General features: G+C 48.2%; 1 protein-coding gene across 5 annotated transcripts in view; it reads right to left on the reverse strand.

Moving 5' to 3' along the window:
- Positions 1 to 26,351, reverse strand: part of grk5l (G protein-coupled receptor kinase 5 like) — a 201,783-nt gene that overhangs the window by 139,390 nt on the left and 36,042 nt on the right. For 4 of the 5 annotated variants that reach the window (XM_041209598.1, XM_041209596.1, XM_041209595.1 and 1 more), the window contains exon 2: positions 24,231 to 24,326. The exons of the other annotated variant lie outside the window; for it this stretch is intronic. In XM_041209598.1, the coding sequence (XP_041065532.1) occupies positions 24,231 to 24,326 (96 nt within the window). The remainder of the gene's footprint in view (positions 1 to 24,230; positions 24,327 to 26,351) is intronic. 5 annotated transcript variants of the gene reach the window in all.

Raw genomic sequence — 26,351 nt, forward strand, 5'->3', positions numbered from 1 at the left:
CCCCCTCCAGAAGAAGGATCTCCCAACTGCGTCCATCGGACACACAAGGATTGACCCAAGCGCCCCCTCCAGCCACAGACACTGTCCAAATCAGAGCCGGACGATTAGCCTCAGCGACCCCTCAAAGCCCGATCCAGAGCTGTGGGAATGCTTAACCTATTGGACCACGAGTTGTTGGTTCAGTCCATCAGAACCGCCCTATTAAAGAGCAGGAACACAAGAACACTTACAGTTTTCCTCCATTTGAGCTCTGCTCTTCTTTCTCTATCTCCACTAAAGCCACGTTTAGCACGAATGCAAAAGGGGCCCAACACAATAGTTAGCTAGTTACCGGCCCTTTTTAAGGTGCCTTGGGTGTAGTAACAGGGGATGCTGAAGCTGGTGCACAGATCTCCAGTGGCAGGGGGCTCACTATGCCAGAGGGAGGGATTGTCTGGCAAGGTAGCTAAGAATCAGGCAGCATTGGTTAAGGGAGTGCATTCAGCTGCTCCAACTCATTCCACAGAAAGAACAGGGCCAACTGCGCCCCGAGGCCACTTCCATGCACTCACCCCACTAACCACCACCGCCACCCCCCCACCCAACCAAAGCACAAACACATCCAGAGGCTGCAGCGACTCCAGAGTTTAATTCTTTCAGTGAAGCTTTCGAGTGGAAACTCTTTTTGATGCCAGCAGCGAGAGCATTGGACACATGGATGTATATCCACACTCGGAGAGTGCAGCTGACAGACAGAGGCTTTACATAGCAGGACATGGAGAAACAGCAGCCCACACTATGACGAATATAAGCCTGCATCAGCAACAGACCATTTTCCTTTGGCTTCAACAGCCGATTCGAGAGCTGCTGCCTTTGTTGCGGGTGCGTTGCTGAAGGCTTGGAGAGAACCTCCGTTGTTCATCTTGCCTTAAGGACTGAGGTCTCTCCCACACGTGGGGGTCAGGTGGGGAGGGGCGTGTGAGCAGGACTGGCAGAAGCAGCCGAGAATCAGGCAGCACTCCTTCCCCATCCCCCAGCCCCATTCCCCGTTCTCTAAGACCATCAGTGACTTTGTGAATGGGGGCACGTGTTTGATATATCCATCAAGAATTTCTCACTGCAGATGCCCCATCGCTCTAACTGCTTCCTGGAATTCCTCATGGAAAGAATGCGAGACAGTGTGTGTGTGTCAGTGTGTGTGCGAGTTTGTGTGCGTGCTTCAGTCTGTGTGTGCGTGCATGCATGTCAGTCTGTGTGTGTGCATGCGTGCGTTAGTTTGTGTGTCAGTTTGTGTGTGTGCGTCAGTTTTTGTGTGTGTGTGCGCGCGTCAGTGTGTGTGCGCATCAGTCTGTGTGTGTGCGCGCGTCAGTCTGTGTGTGTGCGCGTGTCAGTGTTTGTGTGTGCGCGCGTCAGTCTGTGTGTGTGCGCGCGTCAGTCTGTGTGTGTGCGCGTGTCAGTGTTTGTGTGTGCGCGCGTCAGTCTGTGTGTGTGCGTGTCAGTCTGTGTGTGTGCGCGTCAGTCTGTGCGTGCGCGCGTCAGTCTGTGTGCGCGCGCGCCAGTCTGTGTGCGTGCGCGTCAGTCTGTGTGTGTGCGCGTCAGTCTGTGTGTGTGCATGTCAGTCTGTGTGTGTGCACACGTCAGTCTGTGTGTGTGCGTGCGTCAGTCTGTGTGTGCGCGTCGGTCTGTGTGTGTGCGCGTGTCAGTGTGTGTGTGTGTGCGCGTCAGTCTGTGTGTGCGCGTGTCAGTCTGTGTGCGCGCATCAGTCTGTGTGTGTGTGTGCACGTCAGTCTGTGTGTGTGTGCATGTGTGTGTGTGTGTGTGCATGCATGTCAGTTTGTGTGTCAGTTTCTGTGTGTGCGCGCGTCAGTCTGTGTGTGTGTGTGTGTGTCAGTTTGTGTGTGTGTCAGTTTGTGTGTGTGTGTGCGTCAGTCTGTGTGTGTGTGTGTGTGCGTCAGTCTGTGTGCGTGTGTGTGTGTGTGTGTGCGTGTGCGTGTCTGTGTTACTGAGATAATATGTGTTTGTGTTACTGAGATAATGTATGTGTCTGTGTTACTGAGATAGTGTGTGTGTGAAGGAAACCCCAAGAGGCTGCTGGACAAACATGAAAGAGATGCTGATGTCATTCTTACCCTAATGAATGAGGTTTGCTCCATGATTCCTCCCCTGTGGGCCACCATTTCCTTTCTCGGTTGACAGCTCTGCAGTTTTTATGTGGGTCACAATTATTAAGTGATCTCAGGGCTGACAAAAGCAGACCAGATGTGGGAATCAAATCCCGCCAATGAACATTTGCGAAGCCACGATGTGGCTATTGTGTGCTGCGGTTGGGTAGAAACAGCTTAACCTGTCCACACAGGCGCTGGGCAGAAAGCAGCAGGGCCTAACCCACATCAGCCAGAGGGTCAATTGGTCCTGTAGTGACCAGAGTGGAAGAGCGGGACAGAAACCGGATTTCTATAGCTCACTGTGACCTGGCAATAGAGACCCTGTCCAAACTGGAAGCAGAGAAAGGACACTCGAACTTCTCATCTGTTTACTAGTTACGCTCCATTAGCTCAAATTAGAGCAAATCTCTTATAACTGCATTGTTCAACCCGAAAGCTAACAGAGAGCACCAACAGGGGTATCCTCTAATTCAGCATCAACATATTTATATTCCTATTTTGTTGCATTGAACACAACACACCTGTGATTCCAGAGTGTCCAATTCAGTCAGGTTGACAATTATTAAGTGGGTATCTGTTATTCTATATATAAACCCCCCAAAACCCCTCGATTAGATTCCAGTCTGTATCTCACTCCCGGGTATCTGTTATTCTATACATAAACCCCCCAAAACCCCTCGATTAGATTCCAGTCTGTATCTCACTCCTGGGTATCTGTTATTCTATATATAACCCCCCCAAAACCCCTCGATTAGATTCCAGTCTGTATCTCACTCCCGGGTATCTGTTATTCTATATATAAGCCCCCCAAAACCCCTCAATTAGATTCCAGTCTGTAACTCACTCCCGGGTATCTGTTATTCTATATATAAACCCCCCCAAAACCCCTCAATTAGATTCCAATCTGTAACTCACTCCCGGGTATCTGTTATTCTATATATAAACCCCGCAAAACCCCTTGATTAGATTCAGTCTGTATCTCATTCCCGGGTATCTGTTATTCTATATATAAACCCCCCAAAACCCCTTGATTAGATTCAGTCTGTATCTCACTCCCGGGTATCTGTTATTCTATATATAAACCACCCCGAACCCCTCGATTAGATTCCAGCCTGTATCTCACTCCCGGGTATCTGTTATTCTATATATAAACCACCCAAACCCCTCAATTAGATTCCAGCCAGTATCTCACTCCCGGGTATCTGTTATTCTATATATAAAACCCCCGACCCGCTTGATTAGATTCCAGTCTGTAACTCACTCCCGGGTATCTGTTATTCTATATATAAACCCCCCAAAACCCCTTGATTAGATTCAGTCTGTATCTCACTCCTGGGTATCTGTTATTCTATAGATAAACCACCCGGAACCCCTCAATTAGATTCCAGCCAGTATCTCACTCCCGGGTATCTGTTATTCTATATATAAACCCCCCGAACCCCTCGATTAGATTCTAACCTGTGACCCGTATTCACAGCTACCCCTTTGATCTTGCCACCTGCCTGGTCTCTCTATTCCCATCATGCCAATCACAGATAATTCATTTCTGATCACTTCCTTGTCTTTGTGTCCACCCTTCTAGAACCCTTTCATCCCGATTTCCCTCTCCATCTATCCATGGAAAAAACTGTCCAAGTCACTTCCAACTGAACTTACAAATAACTGAAATAAAAACAAACTGTTGGAAAAGCTCAGCAGGTCTGGCAGCATCTATGGAGAGAGAGAGAGATAGAATTAATGTTTCAAGTCTGAGCTCTGAAGAAGGGTCATACGGACTCGAAACGTTAACTCTGTTTCTCTCTCCACAGACTCTGTCAGACCTGCTGAGTCCTTCCAGCATTTTCTGTTTTTATTTCAGGTTTCCAGCATCTCCAGTAATTCGCTTTCAAACAACTGAGACTGTCTGTCATTTGACAGTTCATTCACCACATCATAGCATGCTGTCCAATCACAGCCTCACCTCCACCAGTGATGCCCTTGTCCCCATTACCCTGTCTCACACACTGCATAGCTGCTCTCCCACGTGACTCCCACCTTCACTGATGTCCAAGGAGTGCAGACTCAAATGGGTATGGCAGACGTCTGTACTACCAGATTTGGCTAGACCACAGGAAGCATGATTTGCCTCTGCCAGAGTGGCTCACTACACCAGGGTAGTCCAGGAATGCAGAGATAACCCGCACATTCTCCGGTTACCCAAAGCCCTCTGCTTTGTCCTTCACCAACGTGTGTGAGGAACTCATAGATTTCTTTGCTACGAAGATGGAGATCATCCATTCAGCTTCCTCTGCCACTTCCCTCACTCTTGTCCAGCTCTCCGTCCTAGTCCCAGCTTTGCCTCTTCCTCCAGTTTCCCTATCTCCCCTCTCCTTGTCAAAGAGACCCACCTCCTGCTCGATTGACCCGATCCCCATCAAACTATTGGCTATCGATGTCCTTTCTTGCCCCCCATGTTAGCTGATAATGCTCACGGTTCCTTCTTCTTGGGAAATGCCCCCGCCCAGCCTCTTCAATTCTGCCATCGTCACCCGACCCACCCCCCCCACCCCACTTAAATTGCCTTTTCTCCCCAAAGTCCCTTAACAAATTGTTACTTCCCAAAACAATGAGTCAGAAACACTGCTCCCATTTCATTTGCCCTTCTCAAGGGCAATTAGAGATGGACAAGAAATGCTGGCCTTGCCAGCGATTCCCACATCCCACAAATGAGTAAATGAACGAATATGAGGTGTTGATAATGATTCTGCTGTTGCCACTCACACCTCTTCTACACCTACCTTTTGTTTCTTTACTTACCCCATTATCAATCCCTTTTTGCCTTCTACCAGCAACCCTTTTCTTACTTAATCTCTCTGGCCTACCACCCTATCATAAACCTTACCTTCTGGTCTATCCTCCCCCTCTAACCTTTTCCCTGCCTCTTGTTGCAGCTTAAAACCCATGACACCCATATCATCCTTCATTTCTGACAGAGAGTCGCTGACCTGAAACACTAACTCCGTCTCTCTCCTCACAGACACTACCTGACCTGCTGAACATTTTTCGCATTTTCGATTTTCAGATCCGTCCGTGATCTCACCCCCTCCCTAAGTCTGTAACCTCCTCCAGTCCTGATACCAACCCTGCTGGCCCCAGAGCTCTACACTCCGCCAGTTCTGTCCTTTTCAGCATCTCCACTTTCAATCGCTCTGCTATTGGTGGCAGTGCCCTTGACCCCAAGGCTGGAGCTCCCTCTGCATCTCCACCTCTATCTGCTCCCTTCAGATGTGGCTGAAAACCTACCTCTCTCACCAAACTGTTGGCCTTCTGTCCTTATATTTCCTTCGGCAGCTCATTGTTGATTTTCATTGGATAACGCTCGAGTGAAGCACCTTAAGGTCATAAAATAAAGAGGCTGGAGTAGGCCATTCAGCCCATCCGCCCTGCCCCACCATTCAATAAGTCCACGGTTAAAGTCAACTCTATTTTCCCATCCAATCCCAAATTGCCCAATTTCTATATTGCCCAAGAACCTTTCAATCCCAGCCTTAAATATACACAACAACAGAGCATCCACATCTCCCCGGGGTAGAGAATTCCAGAGATTACAACTCTTTGAGTGAAGAGGTTTTTTTTTGTCCCCTCAGTCCCAGACAGGCTGACCCCCTTTTTTCTCAAGAGTATGGTGCCTCGTTCCACACTCTCCAGCCCGCGGGGTGGGGGGAGGAAGTAGCTGCTCAGCACCTCGCCTGCCAAATCCTCTCAGCATTCTTCAAGGAGATCACCTCTCATTCTCCTAAACTCCAGAGATTATAGGCCCATTCTCCTCAATCCCTCCTGCTGGGATAGCCCTCCCATCACATTTACATCCCGAGTAAATGATGTCAATGGGGCCTTTACTGTGTATCCTTCCTGAGGTCAAAGCTGCACACAGTACTGTGGGTGTGGTCTCACCAAAACCCAAGATAACTGCAGCAAGACTTCATTGATCTTATAGCCCAACCTTATAGCAGTGAAGGTCGCCACACCATGTGCTTCCCAAGTTGTTTGCTAGAGCGGCACCTCAACTTTCTCCGAAATGGGGCCCTTTTACACCACTGGAAAGTGCGGCATAAATCCCACTTGTTTTCGGTAAGAAGGATCTATCCATCTCCGTTTTGAACTGGCCCCTCAGCCTCAACAGTTTCGTTTTTTGGTGGGTGGGGGCGGAGAAGAGAGAGAGTTCCAGATTTCCTCTACACTTTGCGTGACCTGTCATCACCCTCGAGCTCCGTTAGATTCAAGGTTGTTATGGAAGAGGACAAGGATGGGCCAGAAATCCGAGTTCTAAATTGGGGAAGGCCGATTTTAATAAGATCAGATATGAATTGGCCAGAGTGGATGGGGAGCAGCTACTTTCAGGTAAACCTGCGTCAGAGCAGTGGGACTCATTCAAAAAGGAAATAGGGAGAGTACAGGGCCAACATATTCCAGTAAAGACAAAGGGTGGAACCAACAAATCCAGGGAACCCTGGATGTCGAAGGATGTACAGGATTGGATAAAGAGAAAAAGGGAGGCTTATGGCAGATACTGAGGGCTCAAAACAGCGGAAGCCCGAGAGGAATATAGAATGTGTATGGGGGAACTTAAAAAGGAAATTAGGAGAGCAAAAAGGGGGCATGAAAAAACATTGGCAGGTAAAATAAAGGAAAACCCAAAGTTATTTTACAAGTATACTAAGTGTAAGAGGATAACTAGGGAGAGAGTAGGGCCCATTAAGGACCAAAGTGGTAACTTGTGTGTGGAGCCAGAAGACATAGGTAGGGTTCTAAATGAATACTTTGTGTTGGTGTTCACAAGTGAGAGGGATGACATGGGTATGGAAATCTGGCAGAAGGACTGTAATATAATTGAAGGAATTAGCATAGAAAAGAAGGAGGTTCTAAGTGGTCTGGCAGGCTTAAAAGTAGATAAATTGCCAGGCCTGGATGAAATGTATCCCAGGCTGTTGAATGAGGCAAGGGAGGAGATAGCAGGGGCGCTGGCAATAATTTTCAATACCTCTCTGGCCACAGGAGAGGTGTCAGAGGACTGGAGGACAGCCAATGTGGTACCGTTATTCAAGAAGGGAGGAAGGGATAAACCAGGAAACTACAGGCCAGTCCGTCTAACCTCAGTGGTGGGGAAACTATTGGAAGCAACTCTGAGAGACAGAATTAATCTACACTTGGAGAGGCACGGATTAATCAAGGGCAATCAGCATGGTTTTGTTAAGGGGAGGTCATGTCTGACCAATCTGATTGAATTTTTCAAAGAGGTGACCAGGTGTGTAGATGAGGGCAATGCATTTGACGTAGTCTACTTGGACTTCAGCAAGGCTTTTGATAAGGTTCCACATGGGAAACTGATAAAGAAGGTAAGAGCCCATGGGATCCAAGGCAATTTGGCAAATTGGATCCAGAATTGGCTGAGTGGCAGGAAGCAGAGGTTGATGGTCGAGAGGTATTTTTGTGACTGGATGCCTGTGTCTAGTGGGGTTCTACAGGGACTGGTGTTGGGTCCCTTGCTGTTTGTGGTATATATAAACGATTTAGACTTGAATGTAGGATGGTTGATCAGTAAGTTCGCGGATGACACGAAAATTGGTGGGGTGGTAAGTAATGAGGAGGATAGCCTCAGATTATAGGAGGATATAGACAGGCTGGTCAGATGGGCTGATCAGTAGCAAATAGAATTTAATCCGGATAAGTGTGAGGTGAAGCACTTGGGCAGGACAATCAAGGCACAGGAATACATGGTGAATGGTAGGACCCTAGGAAATACCGAGGATCAGAGGGACCTTAACGTGCATGTCCATCAGTCCCTTGAGGTTAGACAGGTAGATAAGGTGGTTAAGAAGGCATATGGGATACTTGCCTTTATTAGCCTAGGCACAGAATATAATAGCAGGGAGGTTATGCCGGAACTGTATAAAATGCTGGTTAGGCCACAGCTAGAGTATTGCATGCAGTTCTGGAACCTGCATCATAGGAAGGATGTGATTGCACTAGAGAGAGTGCAGAGGAGATTTACCAGGATGTTGCCTGGGCTGGAGAGTTTTAGTTATGAGAAGATATAGAATAGACTGGGGTTATTTTCCCTGGAGCAGAGGAGATTGAGGGGGGACATGATTGAGGTGTATAAAATTATGAGGGGCTTAGATAGGGTAGACAGGAAGGAGCTTTTCCCCTTGGTGGAGGGATCAATAACCAGGGGGCATAGATTTAAGGTAAGGGGCAGGAGGTTTAGAGGGGATGTGAGGAAGAATTTTTTCACCCAGAGGGTGGTGGGAATCTGGAACTCACTGCCTGAAAGGGTGGTAGAGGCAGAAACCCTCATAACATTGGAGAAGTATTTGGATGTGAACTTGTGATGCCATGACATACAAGGCTATGGGCCTAGTGCTGGGAAATGGGATTAGAATAGTGAGGAACTTGTTTGTCCGGCGCAGTCTCAATGGGTCAAAGGGCCGTTTTCTGTGCTGTCAACCTCTATGACTCTAACACCCCTGAACAGCTGAGCTCTAATTTTAAGATTATGCCTCCTTGTTCTGCACTCCTCTGTTAGAAGAAATTGTTTCTCTTTATTGACTCTATTGAATCCTTTGATCATCCAAAACACCTCAATCTGGTCACCCTAATTTTAACTTGTGGGAATTATAAGTCTAGGCTACACGACTTTCCCTCATAGTTTAGCCCTCTTAGTCCTGGTGTCAGTCTGGTGAATCTGCCTAGGCCCCTCCAAGGCCTGGTGTGGCCACACAGAAGCTGGTGGGCATTAGCCGCAGGGTTCTGGGCTGACAGGTTACTCCTGCATTTCACCAGTGTGTAAACGTTGTTATGCAGGAGTGTCGGGTGCCTAACTGCTGTAACACAATGAAAGAAGGGGGCTAGCAGATTTGATGGAGTTCACTGCACCGAGCTATCAGCACTTGCCATCAGCAGCAGGACCCATGCGTCATTCGAAGTGGAGAACGCCCCACAGCTGCACTGCTCCACTGGCAGGAAGTCAATGATGTCAATGGAAAGGGCTGAAAAATGTGTCTCTGGCAAGACTGGGGATCTTCACACTGCTGGAGCCTTGAACCCAGGTCTGTACACACAGCGATCTGAAAAAGAACTAGTGAGCCTCCTCTCAAGCTCTGCTGTTCCTTTCTGATGAAAGATATGCAAATCAAGTGCAGAAAGAGTCCTTAAGAAATTAGCCCTTTGGCCACAGCTTGAACTGGTTACTCTTTAAAACATGAAGCCACACAGCAGCAGCAGTAAATAGCTAGAGCATTGCAATTATATTGAGGCACTTACTGTATGCAGACAAGCCAAGTTTTATTACACATTCTCTAAGTCTAAGGAGTGTGATGGAATACTACCCACTTGCCTGGATGAGTGCAGCTCCCACAACACTCAAGAAGCTCAACACCACCCAGGACAAAGCAGCCCACTTGGTTGGCCCCCCATCCACAAACATTCACTCCCTCCACCGCTGACGCACAGTAGCAGCAGTGTGTAGCATCTACAAGGTGCACTGCAGCAATTCACCAGGGCTCCTTAGACAGCACCTTTCAAACCCACGACCTCTACCACCTAGAAGGACAAGGGCAGCAAACGCATAGGTACTTGCACCACCTGCAAGTACCCCTCCAATTGTCATGAAAATGTAATGATTCTCATAATATTGTTGTGATTTATTGTAAATGTAGGTTAATAGTGGGGTTTGGATTGGTTTCTCTGTGTGGATGTATGTGTGAGTGTGTGTGTGGGGGTTAATTGAATTGGAGACAGCTGGTCTGGAGGCTTTGAGTTATCAACAAGAAACTAGATTTGAAATGCTAAATATGTAAACACAGCTGACGTTTTAGAATGTGAGGTTGGAGGAAAATTTGCATTTATAGATAAATTAGGGAAGTGTGAATTTCAAAAGGGATGGTAAGATGTTACACCGAGCCAGAATAAGCCAAGCCAAACAGTGTGTTTATTTTTCCAAAGGTTACTGATAAAATTAGTACTATGAAAAGATTTGTATTATGAGAAAGATAAAGTTCCAAAGACATATAGGAACAATGGAATTTGCACTAAAATGGGAGAAACATGTATAAAGGAAATGAGGCTACATGTAAGAGGAGAAGGAATTCTAAGATCTAACACAAGTGTGAAAAGCCTTCAGCCTCTGTGCATCAAGTTGTCTTCCACAGGAACTGAAACTGAGGAAACTCACTGTCCAGGGTATCATGTTGGGCCTGTTTAAATCTATTTACTTTTACTGTTGCCTTAACTGGGATGTAACTGGGAGTCAGATTAATTAGGGGTTTTCGGAGTTATTATAATAGTAATTTGTAGACCTGTGTATGTGCTTGGAATCTTTTCTTTTGTTAATGAATGTTTAATTTAGTTTTCTAAAACCTCTGAAGTCGAGGTCATCTCATTGCTTCTGAATTCAGGGCAGGCATCTTAAAATAAAATACAAATTGCAAAACAGTTGTGACCAGGTGATCAAGTTTGTGGATTTGATCTGCCTGTCACACATCATCTGCCACGTCACAACATCAAGTCACACACCACCCTGACTTGGAAATATATTGTCGTTCCTTCACTGTTGCCGGGTCAAAATCCTGGAACTCCCTCCCTAGCAGCACTATAAGTATTCCTGCCCCACATAGATTGCAGCGGTTCAAGAGGGCAGCTCACCACCACCTTCTCCAGGGCAATAAGGGATGGGTAACATGCTCACAACCCAAAAAAAAATTATCTTGTTCTATATAGAGGGACAAACTGAAACTGTGCTCATTGGGTTTGGAGATACATGCTTGTGATGTCCATCTCTGCAAATAAAATATTCAGTGTGTGAAGATTTGGTTCCATTTCTATCCTTCACGGCTTGGCTTTCTGGAGTTGAATACCAAGATGTTTCACAGGGGTATTAACAACCTGATGCTGAGCCACAGATGGGAATATTAAGGCAGGCTAACCGGCTTTGAGGAGCTTCTGAAAGGATGAAGGCGGGGAAGAGAGGCGGAGATGGTTAAGGAGGCAATTCCAGAGCTTCGGGCCTGGATAGATGACAGCATGGCCAGCCCAGTGGTGGTTTTAAAGGATGGGGGGATTGGAAAGGGAGGTTGGATATGTGTGGCAGCTTGCCAGCGGAGTGGGATCAAAGGGGTTGAGGAGGGGTGATGGTAGCAGATTTGAAAGTGAGCTGCAGGAATGCTGTTAATGAACAGGAGTGCACTGAGACGGAACCAACTATCAGGGAGATTTTCACCAGACTCAGTCAAGGTGGATTCAAACAGTTCCCGGAACATAAGAATATTTGCCAACTCGCTGGGCATACGAAAAAACCCCTCCACTGCCAAGTTTCCACAACATGGTCAATTAAACAGCTCAAATTATGAATCTCTTGAAGGTGAGCAAAAGAGCTGAGATTTCACCAAGGTTCATCACTTCCTTCTCTGTTTTGCTGAATAAGTTGTATTTAATCACACCATACAGGCGAAGCTGCTCCCTGCGCCCCGCGTTTATCAATTATGGCCTTTTTTTTGGGGTGGGGGGTGGGGGGGGGGTGGGGGGGGTGTGGTGGGGGGGAGGAAACAAACAGGTGTCGGCACTTTCAGGTCGATTCAAGAATCCAAAGAGGAAATATTGGCTGGGATCTCTCAGGCCCGTTGTGGCGGGACCCACCTCACGAGATTCCGTCACTCAGCCAAACGTCCATTGACTTTCGGCGGGACCGGGTGATCCGGGCGGGGTGGGGGGGAGGGGTGGGGCCGGGTGATCCCACCCAACGAGCCTCCTGCAGGTTGATAAGTATACAGGCAAATTCATGAACGGCTCGAAATGTCCCACAGAAAGAGATGGCCGCTTGAAGCAGGCTGTTCAAGTGATGGCTGCCTGATGTAACATTTGCTTAAAGCAACAAAATTGGCCCCTTCGGCCCTTCCCATCCGTGCTGGCCCTTTGGCGGAGCTTGCCGATTCATCCCGCTTCCCTGCTCTTCCTTCATAACCCGGAAAATATTTCTATTTTGAGGGTTTCTCCAACTCCCTTTTGCAAGTTATTACTCAGTCTCCTTCCACCACCTTGTCTGGTGCGCTCCCCAACTGGGGTCGGTAGCTCCTCATGACCAGGCTCCTGAAGGGTTCCTGTCAAAGCCAGCCTTAGAAAATAGAGCCCCTGTGTGTTCACCTCACCACAAGGCAGCTTCACTTCATCCCTGGGAAACCAGGTCTATTCCTGCTTACATTTCCAAGAAGGTTGGCTTGAAAACAAACAGACCTTGTATCCACATCTCTCTCCTTGCAACAATAATGCAGCTTTTCATGGAAATTAGTTGCGGTGTGATTGATTTGACACGTCACAAGCAAAGATGCATGCAAATGTGACTTTAGTGCTGAAGGTGCTGGATGTCAGAGAGAAAAGCAGCAGGTATCCCTCTATTCCAAACAGAGGCCGCTGAAGACTGAATAATTAACAAGCATCTGCTCAAAGTCACAAATGGTTTTTGAGAGAATTTATTCTGAGCTGTAACGGACCGACCAAGTGGCAGATTCGATCACACCTTCCCGAGAGGGAATTTGAAATCATACTTGAGGTGGGGGGGGGGGGGGGATAAAGGGAAATAGCAGAATTTATGGAGACAGAACTTCGGTGGGGGGGGGTGTGGTGGTGGGGGATGGAACTAAACTGATACTTCTTTCAAAGGGCTGGCACAGACTTGATGGGCTGAACAGCCTCTTTCTTTACTGTAGCGTTCTATGAATCTTGTCGATTGATGAGGAACATGGATACCCACTCTATGTTGAATAAAAGACGCACACAGCCCCATAATGTGAGGGGGTGATCGGTTGTTTCTGGTGGTTTGCTCCATTTTCGAGAAAAGAAATCCCACATTTGTCACAAGCCCTGATCAGACGAGTGGGGTAACTGTATTTAATTGAAGCTCTGTTGTGTGCTTTTGTGTGCGAGGCCAGGATCGAGAGATTGCATGCTTACCCCATTCCACATATCTATTTACAGAGTGCTCGTGGCACCTCTCAGACAGATCCAGCTCAGGGGGAAACTGTCAAAGTGCAGGAAGGAGTTTTCACTGGTTGCTCGGCTGATACAGTGTCAGGTCAGCCACGGTTACCCAGATGCACAGGACGAGCAAGAATAGACAGGCTTCGGTTTAACCTGTGGCCCAAGAGGTAGCTGCCAATGGCGGGGTGGGAATGCGGGCAGGATCCAAAAAGGGTTGTCAGAGGTTGACCGGGGCATTCCCTGCACTTCAAACAAACCTGCAAAGGCAAAGCTGCATTTATATAGCACCTCTCACAAGCGCAGGACCTGCCAAGCGGCCAGCGAAGTGCAGTCACTGTTTTTCTGAGGGAAAAGCAGTAATCAATTTGGTCGCAGCAAGCCCAACCCGAGACAGTAGGGTGGACCTCAGGTTTGAGGCAGCGCAGCACTCCCCCAGTCCTGCAACAGGGTGTCAGCCTGGGTTTTGTGCTGGTCTTGGTGTGGGACTTGAACCCACAGCCCTTCTGACTCACAGGCAAGAGGGCACATGGCGACTGCAGTATAGTGAACAATTGATAGCGTACGTATAGTTTCAAGCCCATTCTGAGCACACTCTGAAAAGGCAAATATGATACAAGGGCAGAATTCATTCAGGCTAAAAAGAATTAATGTGGAGCTGTACAATAGAACACAAACCAACCACTGGAGCACAAAACAACTTGGGAAATGCAAACGTCACAATGGCGCAGGGCTGACATTGAAAGCAAGTACTCTGGGCAAGCCTGTAATTGGTTAGCTACTCCACTCAACACTTGCTGAGTAAATACGTCCACGATTGAAAATGAAATGTTCAAATTATCATATTTATGCGCGTGCAGCTCAAACAATCTCCCGGGATTCATACTGGAGAACGCTTGTTCTTTCTGTGCAAAGGCCCGCTTCCCTTACATTTCCCAGGCAAACCTTCACCAGGGATTTTGGATAAATTCTTGAAGGGGAAGAATTTGCAGGGCTCTGGTGGTAGTGGGGTGGGGGTGGGGGAGAAGAGCAGGGAATTCATTGGGCAGGTCTTCACTGAGCTAGCACAAGGCCAAAATGCCTTCTGTGCTGCCACGAGTTAATTTGCCAAGTCAAAGAGGGTCAAAGTGGACAATATATAAAAAAAAACACTTTGAAAGTCAGCAATTTAAATCAGGTATTGTGTCCTGCTCCGGGATCAAGACCCGCTTCTGCTGAATCAAATGCACCGTTAACCAACCTGGGCCACTTCGACACTCTGCTCTCTCAGTCCGAGCAATCGGCATTTTGCGTTGCTCCCCAACTTACTTGCAAAATAACCAAACGTTTCGCCAGTCAAGAGGTCACATGCCGTGAACTTTCACCTCTTGAAATCTGACTCCAGCGGCAGTGTGAGGGAGGAGGCATTGGGTCATTAACATTCACTCACTGGAAGAACTTTGCAAAGCTTTGAAAGAACAAGCAGCTTCAAGGTGCCGGCTTTGGCCCTAGGGAACACGGCTGTGTCCGTGGGTGTACTTGAAGCAAACTTTCAGATCGGAGCTTGAGTAGTTGCTCTCAGTTGCAAGGCAGTGGGGTGAAGAAAAACTTGCATTTATATAGCACCTTGCACAACTACCGGGCGTCTCAAGGTGCTTTTCAGCCAATGAAGTACTTTTGAAGTTTAGTTACTGTTGTATTGTGGGAGGTGTGGCAGCCAATTAATGCAGAGGGAGCTCCCACAAACAGCAAAGGGCAGATAAGTTTTTTTTTACTGATGTCGAAGAGGGATAAATATTGGCCAGGGAACCGGGGAGAACTCCCCTGCTCTTCCTCGAAATGATGCCCTGGGATCTTTTACATCCGCCTGATGGGGCCTCAGTTTAACATCTCGCCCGAAAGGCGGCACCTTCGACAGTGCAGCACTCCCTCGGTGCTGCACTGGAGTGTCAGTGCCAATCTGTGCGCTCAAATCCTGGAGTGGGAGTTGAACCTGGAACCTTCTGACTCAGACACGAGAGTGCTACCCATTACACCAAGGCTGACACTGATGACAGTCAACACAAGGCATTCAAGACTGCGTTTAAACCAATTGGAAATACATGAAATGACTTGCAAGAAAGTACAACTCAGTATGCATTGTAAATAGTGAATAGGAATGGAATGGATCACAGGAGCAGTGTGTTTCACTGGATGTTACTCTCCACTCAAGGTTCAAGCCTTGCTTTGTGTCTCCCAGGCTGGTTTGATGTCAATCCTCCTGCTAAAATGATTGGACACGTTTCAAAATGAGACAGCCCCAGTGCACCAATGCTGCCATGAGAGAATGACCCCAGGAGAAAGCAGCCCAAAATAGCAACTCTCTGCTTGAGTGGAGAACTTCAAACTGTGTTATTTTTTAAATTAAATAAAACTTGTCCGCAGTTCAGCTTGGAAAGGGCACTGACCAGCTGGGCTGTGCAGAACACAAGATCCCAAGACAAACATAGCGAGCACATAGTTTCTCTCCCATTAAAACATCAAATTATTTCTTAAATAGTTCCAGAACCTGCCTTTGCTCTTCAAAATCTGCGTTCACTCCCACTACTCTCCCTGATAAGAGCCTCCCTGATATTCGTCTGAAATATATCCTTTACTGGTCCATTTTCCCCTATTAGTTCAAAACAATTTTCCTGTTCACCCCTTGGGCACCTGTCTTCCAGGCAGAACAGAACAAGTGTCTCCGAGCCGTTCTCTCTGCCAGTGGGATCTTGCTTTTTGGCTCCTCTTTACCCTGCCTCCTGCAGTTGAACACCTCCCTCGTGTTGGGAGGCGGCCCAACAACAACCGGCCGTTGCTTCCCAGCAAGCAGTACTGGGTGTGCGTGTGTGACCCTGGACCAATGTGAGGGCTCCCCTACCTAAGTGAGTCCATTAAAACCTGCGTGTTGGAGATGAGCCGCTTCAACAGGGTACCAGTCGTGCCCAAGGGATCCTAACCTTCGAGCGAGGAGGGGAGAAATTTGACAGCTGCCCCTTTGTAATACTCGGGGCCCGTGTACCACCACTGGCCACTCCCTTAGCCAAACCCTTCCTGCCTGGCCTTTCAGCTATGCCAATTTCTCAGAGGCTGGTTCCCAACTCTGATGTTTGGGAGAAAGGCAGCTGCCAAGATCGAGTTTGCAAACAGCAAGACGGACACCAACCCGGCAGGGCAAAACAGCACTCCAGCCGCAGAACCCGGCCAACTACTTTTCTTTGTGACACGACCACTTAACCTTCAATAACCCATCCTCCATTTTGATTCTTTTCTTTGGCCAAGTGTCAGTCTGCATCTTGGTTTCACGCTTTCACTTTTCGACAGGGCTTTCATTATTCTGCCATTGACACTCACTCCAGACCAATGCTTTGTTCCTTTACTGCAACCATTACCACACCCTCTGCCTCTTGTTCCATGACATCTTTGTTATTTAATCTTTTCTACTCTCTCCCCTCTCCTAGACGTACCCCTTTGGTCCTCCTCCCCCTCCCCCCTTTTTGAAGGCAAAAAGCCTGTCACATGTCAGCCTCCCTTCAGATCTGAAGAAGAGTCATATGGACTCGAAACACTAACTCTCTTTCTCTCTCTCTCTCTCTCTCTCCACAGGTCTGCTGGGTATTTCCAGCATTTTCTGTTTTTATTTCAGATTTCCAGCATCTGCAGTATTGTGCTTTTACCTGACCTTCAAGCCGATGAACACAATAATGTCAGCTTCGGGCATTAGCCTAGCTTCAGTTGGTGGCACTCGTGCCTCTGCATCAGAAGGGTGTGAGTTTAAGTCCCATTTGAACACAAAATCAAGGCTGACATTCCCAGTGCAGCGCTGAGGGAGTGCTGCACTGTCAGAGGTGCTGTCTTTTGAAATGTGACTTTAAACCAGCTGCCCCCTCAGGGGGAGTTGGGGGGGGTGGTGGGGCGGTGTAAGTGATCCCCTGGCACTATTCTGCAGGAGAGCAGGGGAGTTCCCAACTTGGGTGGAAGTGGAGTCGAAGTGCAATAAGTAACCGGCAGAGATCACTGCCACCAAGTTTGTCTTTGACACCTCATTTCCAGACTTCCCCAGCTTAGTTGGGAGCGATAGCCCACTGCACAGGGGGGTCTGCTTCCTGACTGCGTTCACTCCCAGCCTGACTTGCTGCCTGTGGTTTCATTTGCCAGTTCAAATCTCCTCGTGCAAAGTGGAAGAAGCAGACACGAGGTTGAAGTCACAAGTCACTGCCGACAGTGAGAATGTGAAGCACAGTACCACAAACATCCTCTCTCAGTTACAAAACCATTCGAGTGTGAAAGAAGCAACTGTGTTTTCTCCAAGTGCAGAGTGTGGAAAATAATCCCCCACTCTCACGACTCAACTGTCAACGCCTTGTTACTGCGGACACCACCAGTTTATTATTCATGTCGAATCGATAAAATGTTGAGTTTACAAAGAATGGCTCTCTCTTTTACAACTTGGCAACAGTCGACTGCACCATCACACAGTGCAAAAGGAACAAGGGGTGCATTCCTGTCGTGTTTTTTCGTAAACCCAGGGCATCCCAGAGGTCTTCACTTCACTATGAAGTGCTTCTTGGAGTGTAGTCACAGGAAACCTAGCGGCGAACCTGCGCACAGCAAGCTCCCAGAAAACAGCAGGGTAGTAACGACCAGACCCATCTGTTTTTGTGATAGAAACAGAAAATGCTGGGAAAACTCAGCCGGTCTGGCAGTGGTTTGCGGAGAGAGCGAAACAGAGTTAACGTTTCGAGTCTGTATGCAGAGCTCTGAGGAGTCATACAGGCTCGAAATGTTGACTCTCTCTCTCTCTCTCTCTCTCTCCACAGATGCTGAGTTTTCCTAGCATTTTCTGCTTTTATTTTGGATTTCCAGCATCCGCAGTATTTTGCTTCTATCATTTGTTTCTGTGCGGTTGATTGAGGGATAAATGTTGGCCAGGGCATTGGTGGGGTGGGGAGCACTCCCCTGTTCTTTGTCGAAACAGTGTCATGGGATCATTTGCTGCCCCTTGAGGGGGTCGGGGTGGTGGTGGGGTGGGGGGGGTGGTGGTAGTCAGGCCCTCGGCTTGAAAGGCGGCACCTCTGACAGTGCAGCACTCCCTCAGCGCTGCACTGGAGTGTCGGCCTGGATTTTGTGTTCAGGTCCTGGAGCGGGACTTCAACTCGGACCCTTCTGACTCAGAGGCGAGAGCGCTTCCCAAGAAGCAAGGCTCATGCTGCAAGCTGATGCGACCTGACCTGCGCTTGCACTGTCAGCAACCCGGACGCTTGTTCACTGACCTACCACCCACGTTCCCCCAAAGGGCCATAACTGAATTGAGCAGCTTTCTGGGGGGGGGGGGGGGGGTGCCAGCAAGCCTACTTCTCTACGCTGTGTGGCGCCAACGTGCTGGCATCCTCGTCATCTTGCTGTGCCACTCCCAAAACCTACAGCAGCCCAGCCTCCTGTGGACTCACTGAACACTTTGCCACCAGAGGTGATAGTGAACCACAGAGTTGTTGCTCCACCTCTGAAGTGCTGCCGAGAAATCAGTGGGGGAGGAAATAACACTGCAAAACCTGCTACAGAGGCTCAGTAACCGAGAGGACATAGGTACAGGATAATTGGCAAAGAGCCAGGAGCGACATCAGGAAGTTTTATTTATATATGTAATACCTGCATATACTTTTTTTGCTGACTTTAAAATTCTCATGTTAAGCTTTCAAATCATCTCGCCCCTCCCTACCTCTGTAATCCCCTCCTGTCCTCCTCAACCCTCCGAGATCTCTGCGCCCCTCTAATTCCGGCCTCTTGAGCGTCCCCCGATTTTAATCCCTCCGCCATTAGCGGTGGTGCCTTCAGCTGCCTGGGCCCCAAGCTCTGGATTTCCCTCCCTAAACCTCTCCGCCACCCCCCCCCCCCTCTCTCCACCTCACTTTCCTCCTTTAAGACACTCCTTAAAACCCACCTCTTTGACCGAGCTGTTAGTCATCTGCCCTTACCTCCTTACGTGGCTCGCTGTCCTACTCTGCTTTATAATGTTCACGAGAAGCACCTTGGGACATTTCATTATGTCAAAGGCGATACAGAAATATTAGCTGCTGTGGTCAGGAATGTGCTACCAGGTTCAAGAGTAACTTGCAGAATTGGAAAAGGAGAGAAAAAATGATAAGGTTAGAGCAGTGGCGGGGGTGGGGGGGGACTAATTTTGAAAGAGCTGGCACGGACATAAAGGGCCGAATGGCCTCCTTCTGTGCAGCAGGCTCGATGAAGTCAGCAGGCTCAGTAGACTCTGACCTGTGACATTGACCCAGCAGCAACGACGGAAATAAAATCCCATTTCAACTATTACACAGCGTCAAGGGTTCCAGACCTTCTTCCCTCTTAACACTAAGGTTACAGCCACACTAAACAGCTGCTGTCTGGAGGAGCCTGGCTCCACACCTATGGTTCGAACTGACGAGCGTTCACCTAACAGCCTCAGCCAAATAGTCCGGCTAATGCTGGGATGCACGGCTGCTCCACAATTGCTGCGGAGCTCGAGGTGGGGCCATTTGCTACCAGGATCCATCATTTTAACTGCGAGAAAGCCTGCCAAGCAATCCTGTGTGGCAGCCAGAGCAGCTAGCTGCATGTACACAATACTCCACCCGCCTGGGGCAAAGGCCATCAGGGGCAGCCGTGCGGTCCTCTGCTTTCTCATGCATCGTGAAGCCTGGCTGTGTACACACCCAGTGTGCCGGACGCGTGTTCCGCTTTACTGTTTCTGGTCGACGGGAAACCAAGGCTTGTGCAAACAGAAACGGATTTACTCGTTTCTGCTCGGAATGCTAAGAATGATAATGATTCAAGGAATTATCCTATTCGGGAAGGGAATTCAAATGGTCCCTCCCCAACAAAACGCCGGGGTCCTGAGTCTGTTCCGCAGGATGTTGGCCAACTGGTTCACTGCGTTCAGGGAAGAGAGTTGACTCGGGTGGGCATGGTCAAGGCTCCAGCAGAGGAGCCTGGGGGTGCATGTGTACAAATCACTGAAGGTGGAGCAAGTGGTTAATAAAGCATGCAGCATCCTGTACGAGAGCAAGGTAATTATGACAAAGCTCGGAATATCACTTCCAACTCTGGTCACCACAATTCTGGAAGGATGTGAAGGCTTTAGTGGGGTCGGGGGTGGGTGGGGAGTGCAGAGAAGATTCACAAGAAATGGGTCCAAGGATGAGGGACATCAGTTATGCGGATAGATTGGAGAAGCCGGGGTTGCTCTGCTCTCAGGGGCGATTTGATCGAGGTGTTCAAAAAAATCACGAGGGGTCTGGACAGAGCGGATAGGGAGAGACTGTTCCCACTGGCGGAAAGGATTAGAGACCCAGAGGGCACCGATCAAAGGGGGTTGGCAAAAGAAGCATAGTGGCTCGGATCTGGAGTGCGCGCTGCCCGAGAGAGAGTGTGGAGGCGGCGGATTCAGCTGAGGTCTTCAGAAAGGGAATGGGATCATCACGTGAAGGAAAATAAATCGGCAGGTCTAGGGGGAGTGGGGGCGAGGGGCGTTACTCTTACAGAGAGCCACCACAGACACGACAGGCTAAATGGCCTCCCATCTGCACTGTAACCAATCTGAGAGGGTTCGGGCTGTGTGAATTGCCAAGTACTATTGCCCTTCACCTTGCTTCCTGTGAGAGCTGTAGCACAAGTGCTTAACTGCACTACATTTCAATGAGCAAGGTCTGCTCAGATCGTATCGAAATCCTTCCGTGGATTGCTGGCTGCTTTGATTGACTCAGTGATATCCCTCCCTCCCTGCGTCCCAGATTATCATCTGCTAATGTGACCACTCTTGCGCAGTAATTGATGTCGATTTGAGATTGTATTCCGGGGATTTTAAAAAAGTTATCTTAGAATTCCTAGGGAATGGCAGTGACTCAGGGAATTCAGTTCAGACGTTGAAAGACGCGATTTAAAAGCCATTATTAATTGTTGCGAGGCACTGTCTAGATACAGTAGCAGAGATTAAAGGCAAAACAGGAAGACTGGAGACGATGCCAGCTCTCAAACTTTAGATGGTATCAGCGGCACATGTGACAACAAGCAGCTTATTGAGAGATTGATATCATAATCTGTGTCAGGTGCCGTTCCAGAAGCCAGCCCTGGTGGAGAGTTGAGCGTACAAGCTGTACTTTTACCTTGGCAACAATGGCAATTGCCCAGTCCTAAGTGCCCTGAGATAGTGGTGGGTGGGCTTTCCTTTTCTTTTTAACTCATTCATTTGGTCTTCGCTGGCTGGGTCAGCATTTATTGCCCATCCTTAATTGCCCCTTGAGAAGGTGGTGGTGAGCTGCCTTCTTGAACCGCTGCAGTCCCATGTGGTGTAGGTACACCCTCAGTGCTGTTAGGGAGGGAGTTCCAGGATTTTGACCCAGCGACAGTGGAGGAACGGCGATATATTTCCAAGTCAGGATGGTGAGTGGCTTGAAAGGGAACTTGCAGGTGGTGGTGTTCCCATGTATCTGCTGGCCTTGTCCTTCTAGGTGGTAGAGGTTGTGGGTTTGGAAGGTGCTGTCGAAGGAGCCTTGGTGAATTTATGCAGTGCATCTTGTAGATGGTACACACACTGCTGCTACTGTGCGCCGGTGGTGGAGGGAGTGAATGTTTGTGGATGGGGTGGGGGTGCCAATCAAGTGGACTGCTTTGTCTTGGATAGTGTCAAGCTTCTTGAGTGTTGTGGGACCTGCACTTATCCAGGCAAGTGGAGAGTATTCCATCACACTCCTGACTTGTGCCTTGTAGATGGTGGACAGGCTTTGGGGAGTCAGGAGGTGAGTTACTCGCCGCATGATTCCCAGCCTCTGACCTGCTGTTGTAGCCACAGTATTTATATGGCCAGTCCAGTTCAGTTTCTGGTCAATGGTAACCCCCAATACAGTATGGTAGTGGGGACACTCCCACAGTCACAGCATATTGGTCCAAGGGTGACATATATCCTAGCTGGGATGTGTGGAATATGGAAGGAAAATTGGAAGTGATGACGTCCCTCAACCTTGCAGCTCTTGTCCTACTCGGTGGGAGAGGCAGCTGGGGGTGGAGGGAGGTGAAGTACACCTTGTAACATTGTAGAAGCAGATTGCAAAGGAGCCACTCCCTACTGGGTACCAAGTCTGATTCTGCTCTCGTAGCCAGGCTAGAAAGGGCTACTTCGTTGTCCGAGGAGTTGTGAATGGAATTGAACTCACTGTGGAACTGTCTGTGAACAACCCTCGTGGCAGAGGGAAGGTCACTGATGAAACAGCCGAGAATGGTCGGTCCAAGGAGAAAAGATTTGGTTTCCTTCTGGCATTTTCAAATCTGCGCAAATCCACAAAGAGAAACGCGAACTTCAACCGACCACTATCCCCAGTTTTCCCCACTGTCCCCGGATGGTTGTCCGGATAGAAAGGTTTCCCAGCACTGGGTAGGCTAAGGTGACCAAACGTCCTGGTCCTGACACATTTCATGGTAAAGAAGATGGGGGGGGTAGACGGTGGCTTAATGGTAATGTCATTGGACGAGTAATCCAGAGGCCCATGTTAATGCTTTGGGGACATGGGTTCAAATCACACCACAGCAACTGGTGAAATTTAGATTCAAGTAATAAAATCTGGAATTGAAGGCTAGCCATTGATAACGGTGACCATGAAACTGTCATTGATTGTTGCAAAAACCCATCTGGTTCACTAATGTAGGAAATCTGCCATCCTTACCGAGTCTGGTCTACATGTGACCCCAGACCCACCACAATGTGGCTGACCCTTGAACTGCCCTCTGAGATGGCCAAGCAAGCCACTCAGTTCAAGGGCAATTAGGGATGGGCAACAAAGAAAGAATATAAAAGCTAAGGGTGGGATTTGACTGCACGGAACTGGAGAATTCAGTAAGAACCACCAAGCAAATACAGATGTACAAAACACCACAGGGACATGCAGTGTGTTCACGAGCAACCTATACTGTTAAGCTGCCAGGATCCTCCATCATCATCACTGCATATATCCAGATACTCTCAAAATACAGACTTCATATTGTGAAATCATAATACAAGAAAGCACAAGAGATAGGAACAGGGGTAGACCATTAGGCTTGTCAAGCCTGCTCCACCATTCAGTACAATCATGGCTGATCTTGGTGCTTCAACTCCATTGTCCTGCCAATGAATTAACAAGTTCCCATTCCATTGTTTCAACCTTTGCCAAAAATACAGTCACTGAGTCCACATCGCCATCGTGGGTCACTGGACTGCACACAATCTCAAGCGCGCTCCACAATATCCATTCCGTGCCCATCTCTACAATATTACTTGTCTCTCACTTTCCACCGGGACCATACTTAAGGGGAGGCAATAGTGACGTTACTGGGTTAGTGATCCAGACGGCCAGGAAAATGGGGGAAACACGGGTTCAAATCCCACCATGGCAGCTGTGGAATTTAAGTTCAATTCATAGAAAACAAAATCTGGAATTGAAAGCTAGCTTCAGTGACGGTAACCATTAAATTATCATCAATAGTTGAAAAAAATCCACCTGGTTCACTCATGTCCTTTAGGAAATCTGCTGCCCTTACCTGGTCTGGCCTACGTGTGACTCCAGACCCATATCAATGTGGTTGACTATGGGTCTGCAGTGATGCCCTTGCCAGCGATGCCCACATCCCTTGAATGAATAAAAAACTCTATGCAACCTTTCCCAGTCACGTATCCTCGCGGACTCCCCTTTCTGTACATACCCTCACTGATTGCAATTCACTGACACAGCCTTCAGTCACCTTGGCTTCAGCTCAACCCGCTTCTCTTTCCACCTTCAGAATTACTCTTCAAACCAATTTAGTCGCTCAGCTGTCACCTACCAGCTTTGCCCCCTCTGGCTAAGTGCCTCCAGAGTGATTTATCTACCTTGAGTGTGTGATATGGATGCGCATTAACTTTTGCTGATCTCATTACCTTTGTGGCCTCTGTTGGGGACCGCGGTGGGGGGCCTCGACACTCAGTTGCTCAATTTCAGACGGGATCACAACCAAAAGCAGAACACATCAGGCATTCCGCAAATCACAATTCCTAAACCAGAATATTAGGTAGAGCACACTTACCTAAGGTTTTCCGCAGGTCTTCACATTGACTGATTTGAGGAAATCGGAGGATTTCCTTCCACTTTTTGCTTCTTCCTTTCCGCTTCCCACCCCCACCTAGAAATTGAAATGCAAGATGTGTTTAGATTGAGGTGCATGAGAATGAACATGCGTGTGCCCTTTTACATATACAAATGTGGCTCGGGATAGCGGGCCCAGGGGGTGGTGGTGTCATGTTGAAGTAAGGGAATGAAACGGTCAAATTTCCTGACAGTCGTATCACTGCCGGGATTAGCTGGCAGCCTTGTGATCTTAAATGAACAGGTTAGTCTCAACACAAGTTGTGAGGAAGGTACAAAGAGTCTGCAAACGGATACAGATGGGTTAAGCGAATGGGCAAAAAATTCGAAGATGGGGTACAATGTGGGAAAATGTGAGGTTGTCCACTTTGGCAGGAAGAAAAGCAGAGTATTATCTAAACAGAGAGAGAGAGAGTTCAGAATGCTGTGGTGCAGAGGGATCAGGGTGTCATTGTACATGGATCACTGAAAATGAGTTTGCAGGTACAGCGAGTGATTAGGAAGCTGAATGGAATGTTGGCCTTTATTGGAGGGTGGGTCGGGGGGGTGGGTGGAGTATAAAAGTAGGGAAATCTTGCTACAGCTGTACTGGGCACTGGTGAAACTACAAAGCCGGGGACAGTTTTGGCCACCTGACTTACAGAGGGACATAACTGCCTGGAGGCAGTGCAGGGAAGGTTCACTCGGGTTGATTCCTGGGACGAAGGGGGTTGTTTTATGAGGAAAGGTTGAGGAGGTTGCTCGTTGGAGTTTAGAAGAATGAGAGGTGATCTTATTGAAGCATAAAAGATTCTGAAGGGGTTTGACAGGGCAGATACTGAGAGGATATGTCCCCTTTTGGGAAACAATGAGTTTCAAAGTAAGGGGTTTCCTATTTAAGATGGAGATGAGGAGGAATTTTTTCTCTCGGGGGGGTTATAGGTCTGTGGCATTCTCTTCCCCAGAGAGCAGTGCAGGCTGGGTCATTGAATATGTTCAAGGCTGAGTTAGATGGATTTTTGATCGACAAGGGAGTCATAGGTTATGGGGCACAGGCAGGAAAGTAGAGTTGAGGCCACAATCAGATCAACCATGATCTTATTGAATGGCGGAGCAAGCTTGAGGGGCTGAATGGCCTCCTCCTGCTCCTCTTTCTTGCATTTTTATGCTCCTACACAGGTCATCACTGGAAATAGCTTGGTGAGGCCTTTCTCAACCTTCCCGGACGCCCAGCAGAGTTTTGATGCTAAAAACGTTTCTGACATTCACAGGCGTGATGGTTGTGCTCACACGCAGAAAGGCAAGTGAGCCTTCAGTTTGTCCTTCCAGAGTGTGTTGTTGTTGTTGTTTCTGGTCTCTGTTGGAACCAACTACCAGGGCATATGACATCATTCAGTCCCATCCAAAACTGCCCTGTCAAGCTCTGAAGGCTTTTCACTCACTAACCTTGCCGATCATTGCACACACTGACTTGTTCAGTGGGGTCAGGGCAGTACCTATAGTGTACATGTCACAAACAGTTGACTTTCAACAGCCACGATGACCATAAATGGGAAGGAGCTGGGATAACAGAGCTACCCGAGTGAATCAGTTCGCTCCACACTGTGACAAGTCTGTGACCCACTTCCTTTTTTAAAATAAAGATTATAAACTTCCCAAGATAGAAAGAAATGGCTAAGTCTGGGGATCAGGGCAGCAGTGAACACTAGTTAGGCTGCCGGTGAAGTACTGTGTCCAGTTCTGGTCACCACATCACAGGAAGAATGGGATCTTACAACAGGGTGTTACCAGGAATGGAGAATTTCAGACTAGGAGTAAGATTGCAAGATTGGGGTTGTTTTCTCTGGAACAGAGGCTAAGGAGAGATTTAATTTTTTGATTATTTATTCTTGCATAGGGTGTGGGTGTCACTGGCAAGGCCAGCATTTGTTGCTCATCCCTTATTAGCCTTGAACTGAATGGTCTGCTAGGCCATTTCAGAGGGCAGTTAATCAGCATCCAGGCCAGGTAAGGAGGGCAGATTTCCTTTCCTAAAGGACATTAGTGAACCAGATTCACAAGCAAAAAAAAGTGTTTTTTATAC

Source organism: Carcharodon carcharias, chromosome 17 (assembly GCF_017639515.1).
Source record: "Carcharodon carcharias isolate sCarCar2 chromosome 17, sCarCar2.pri, whole genome shotgun sequence".
Taxonomy (NCBI): domain Eukaryota; kingdom Metazoa; phylum Chordata; class Chondrichthyes; order Lamniformes; family Lamnidae; genus Carcharodon; species Carcharodon carcharias.